Source organism: Anopheles moucheti, chromosome 3, assembly GCF_943734755.1.
Source record: "Anopheles moucheti chromosome 3, idAnoMoucSN_F20_07, whole genome shotgun sequence".
Classification (NCBI taxonomy): Eukaryota; Metazoa; Arthropoda; class Insecta; order Diptera; family Culicidae; genus Anopheles; species Anopheles moucheti.
This window is the reverse complement of record NC_069141.1, coordinates 65026383-65030860: the sequence shown is the minus strand read 5'-3', so window position 1 is coordinate 65030860 and position 4478 is coordinate 65026383. Positions and strand designations below refer to the sequence as shown.

General features: G+C 47.0%; 1 protein-coding gene across 1 annotated transcript; it reads left to right on the top strand.

The window, feature by feature from the left end:
• Positions 1–620: 620 nt before the first annotated feature.
• On the top strand, positions 621–4387 carry LOC128305248 (ribosome biogenesis protein BMS1 homolog). Its single transcript, XM_053042615.1, has 3 exons — positions 621–759; positions 825–4075; positions 4142–4387. Exons 1-3 carry the CDS (start codon positions 702–704, stop codon positions 4358–4360), a joined length of 3528 nt encoding a protein of 1175 aa, XP_052898575.1. The 5' UTR covers positions 621–701; the 3' UTR covers positions 4361–4387.
• The last annotated feature ends 91 nt before the right edge of the window (positions 4388–4478 follow it).

Here is a 4478-nt window from a genome sequence, read left to right as displayed (position 1 = left end):
ACGTACATCCACTCGCTTCGGCTGCTAGAAATACATAAAAATAATATGAAAAATAACACGCTGTAAACAAAGTTCCCGCAGAGTGGGTCGGTTGGTGAACGACTTGTCAAACGGGCCCTCAATGACAGCTTCCTGTTTGACAGTCACGGAACAGACGGAAACGGACGACAGCGCGTTGTTTTGTCGTTGTTTAGGACAAAAGGACAATCAATTGCATATTTGGGACTTCAATTTAATTAAGAAAAGACTCGAATATCCAAATCATGATGAGAAATGCATTCTATCCGCAAGTGTCAAAAAGAATTAATCTCGTTCATGGCCGCTGGTAAGTGTTATTTGTACAGCCTGTTTTAGTTCGTTCAAGGTTTAGTTGTCAGTAGTTTCACAGTTATTTTATCCACCGGTTTCAACACATTTTTGTAAAAAATACCAAGAAAATCATTTTGGCTCCAACCACCTCTAATTTTCTAATAAGTTACCAATTGTTTCTTGTATTTATTTGGACCGTCGCCAGAAACATCAAGTTGCGCAATTATGGCATGACCCGCGCTACGCGAACTTGATTTGAAAACAGCTGTCAGCTGAAACGTCATCGGCAACAAGTCAACAAATTCATGTGTTTTGAAAGCATGCGGCATGGTTCCTTGCGTTTAGCCGGGTTTTCTTTCGCAAAAAAAATACAATAATCCCCTAGCACGATCATGGCTGACGATAATTCGCATGCTGAAGCTAAAAAGGCCCACAAAAAACGCCATTCAGGTAAGTGTTGAACAGCAGTTGTACACGTTGTGCACTAGTTTCAAATCTCGCACATCTGCTTGCAGGTGTGAAGGCGGACAAAAAGAAGGCCAAAAACAAACCGACCGATCGGACGAAAAATCCCAAAGCCTTCGCTATCACTAAGGCTCGCTCGGCGGAGAAACGGTTCCGTCGCAAGGAGGATATAACTACCAAGAAGCATCATATTCCAATCGTTGACAAAACACCGGAAGAACCTCCACCCGTGTTGATCGCTGTCGTAGGGCCGCCGAAAGTGGGCAAAACAACACTCATATTGAACCTAATCAAAAACTTCACCAAAACAAACGTGACAAAGCTGAACGGTCCCATCACGGTGGTCACTTCGAAGAAACGGCGCATCACATTGATCGAGTGCAATAACGACATCAACAGCATGATCGACGTGGCGAAGTGTGCTGATTTGGTGCTGCTGTTGGTCGATGCGAGTTTCGGGTTCGAGATGGAAATATTTGAGTTTCTCAACATCTGCCAGGTGCATGGTATGCCGAAGATTATGGGAATTTTGAATCATCTGGACATGATCAAGAATGCGAAGGCGCTTAAAATGCAGAAGAAGCTGCTCAAACATCGCTTCTGGACCGAGGTGTACGATGGTGCGAAATTGTTCTACCTTTCCGGGTTGATTCACGGCGAGTACCTGAAGAACGAGATCAGGAATCTGGGTCGGTTCATATCGGTCATGAAGTTTCGACCACTAACCTGGCGTGGAGCACACAGTTACATGATTGCCGATCGTATGGAGGACATAACGAACGCGGAACAAATTCGTCTGAACGCCAAATGTGACCGTAACGTTGTGTTGTACGGTTACGTGCGAGGTGTACCATTGAAGAAGGAGAATATGGTACACATTGCAGGGTTAGGAGACTTGCCGATTGACGAGCTGAACACGCTACCCGATCCATGTCCTCTTCCCTCCGGTGAGAAGAAGCGTAATTTGATGGAAAAAGAGCGACTGCTTTACGCACCGATGTCCGGTGTCGGCGGTATAGTGTATGATAAGGATGCCGTCTATATCGAGTTGCAAGGTTCGCATAGCCACAAGAAGGGAGTAAAGAACAGTGAACAGCAGCAGATCGTCGATTCTTTCATCGAGAAGAAAGAAACGTTCGATGTAACGATCGATAACCAAGAGTTCCGACTGTTTAGTGACGGTGCCGTGATTAAGTCGGGAGACTTTGTTGATGAAACAAAGCAAACTGAGGATGATTCTGAGGAAGATGATCAAGAAGGAGAGGAGGAGGAAGACGATTCGGGTTTGGAAGATTCGGACGATGAAGAAGATGCTGGTAAAGGAGCCCGATTAGGCTGGATACCAGATGAAGGGGATGACGATGAAGATGATGAAGCGAACGATGAAGATGCTTCCAGTGAGGATGACGACGACGATGATTCGACGAACGACATGGACACAATGGGTAAGAAATCACGCTCCAGTGGATATCTTTCGTCGGACGATGAGCAAACGCCATCCGGTAGCAACACAATGGCCTGGAAGGAAGGTCTCGCAGCAAGAGCACGTAAAGACTACCTAAACCGGTTGGCTACGAACAAAAATCTGATGAAAATCGTGTACGGAGTGTTCAGCAAGTTCCACAAACGGCAGCAAGCGAAGGCTGAAGAAGAACATGCCGATTCGGAGGAAGATGATTTGCTGGGAGGAATATTCAAAACCGTTACCCAGAAACAGACGGAACTGCAGAAGAAGAAAAGCGTTCAGGATGTGGATGAATGTTGCTTCTTCGAAGAGTACGGCGATGGCATACGGGATTGGACGACGGCAGAAAATAAGGACCTCATACGGAATTGCTTCGTGACGGGCAAATGGAAAGCGTCGGAAGACGCTGAGGAATTGCTAAAGCTGGACGACATGAGCGATGGCGATAGTGATGTGTATGGAGATTTTGAAGATTTAGAAACGGGCGAAAAGCACGAAGCTCCCAAAGCACCTAAGAAGCAGCAGAGCGGAGATGGTGATAGCGAGAGCGAAGGGGACGATAAGAAAGGTGATGACGCAAAGGGTGGAGACGGAAAGGGAGTCAAACGTAGGGCGACGAGAATTGAGGAGAAAAACATGTCCCGGGCAGAGCTGATGGCAAAGAAGATGAAATTGAAGGCAAAGTTCGACTCGGAGTACGACAATCCGGAGAAGGACGATCAGCATATCGAGGGGGACCATCAGTACTACGAGAAGCTTAAAGCGGATGCTCTGCGTCAGTCGGAGCTCAACAAAAAGGAATTTGTCAATCTGGACGAGGATGTGCGGTTAAACATTGAAGGGCATCGGGCGGGATTGTATGTGCGTATGAGCTTCATGAACGTTTCCGCTGAATTTGTGGAACATTTCGATCCTGCCTATCCCGTGCTGATCGGTGGTTTGAACATGGTAGAAGAGAACGTGGGATACGTGAACTGCAAGGTGAAGAAACACCGTTGGTACAAGAAAACGCTTAAAACGGGCGATCCGCTGATCATTTCGCTCGGTTGGCGACGGTTTCAAACGGTCCCGATCTACGCTAAGGTGGAAGATGATATGAAGCATCGCTACCTGAAGTACACACCGAACCACGTTACCTGTAGCATGAGCTTCTGGGGTCCAATTACGCCGCAAAACACGGGCATGATGGCCATCCAGTCGGTCGCGTACGAACAGAAGGAGGTACGTAAGCTTGGCTTCCGTGTCGCCGCTACAGGTGCAGTAAGCGAATCCGACAAGAACGTGGACATTATGAAGAAGCTCAAGCTGATCGGTGCGCCGGACAAAATTTACCAGAAAACGGCCTACATAAAGGGGATGTTTAATTCAACGCTCGAGGTGGCCAAATTCGAGGGAGCCAAGATACGCACCGTGTCCGGCATTCGAGGTCAGATAAAGAAAGCGGTTCCACCGGAAGGTACGTTTCGTGCCACGTTCGAGGACCGAATACAGCTGAGCGATATTGTGTTTTGTCGCACGTGGTTCCGGGTGAATGTGCCGAAGTTTTATGCCCCGGTCACAAACCTACTGCTGGCACCGGAAAATAAAACGCAATGGAGCGGCATGAAAACGTTGGGACAATTGAAACGCGAAAAGGACATACAGTTCGAGCCCAAGGAGGATAGCACGTACAAAAAGATAGTGCGCGAAAAGCTTGCCTTCCGTCCGTTGGTCATACCGAAGAGTCTTCAGAAGGCGCTACCGTACAAGGATAAACCGAAGCTTGGACCGTTGAATCCGAAAAAATCGTTCGAAAGCGAACGGGTGGCCGTGGTGCAATCACCCCACGAGCAGAAGGTAGGTTGCGCCTTAGTGCAAGCGATAGTAAAACAATGCCTATCATCAATGTGTTATTTTTTTTAGGTGGCCAAAATGATGAACATGATTAAAACCAACTTCAAAACCAAGCAAAGCAAACAGCTGCGCCAGGTGAGGGAACGCTCAAAGAAGTACAAGAAGCAGCTCGTGAATGAAAAGTTCAAACAGCTACAGCGCCAGAAAGACCTGAAAAAGAAGGTGTTCAAAGCGATCAGCAAAATGGATGCGAAAAATGAGGAGAAAATGAAAGGTGGCAAAAAGTGAAAACGTTGCCTGCTACCGGAAATAAAGAACGTTACTAGTAAATTTAAAATGCTGCGCTCTTGTTCGAAAACACGTTCGAAACACAGTGTGGTACCTTTTCGAACTATGGCAGCGCGTT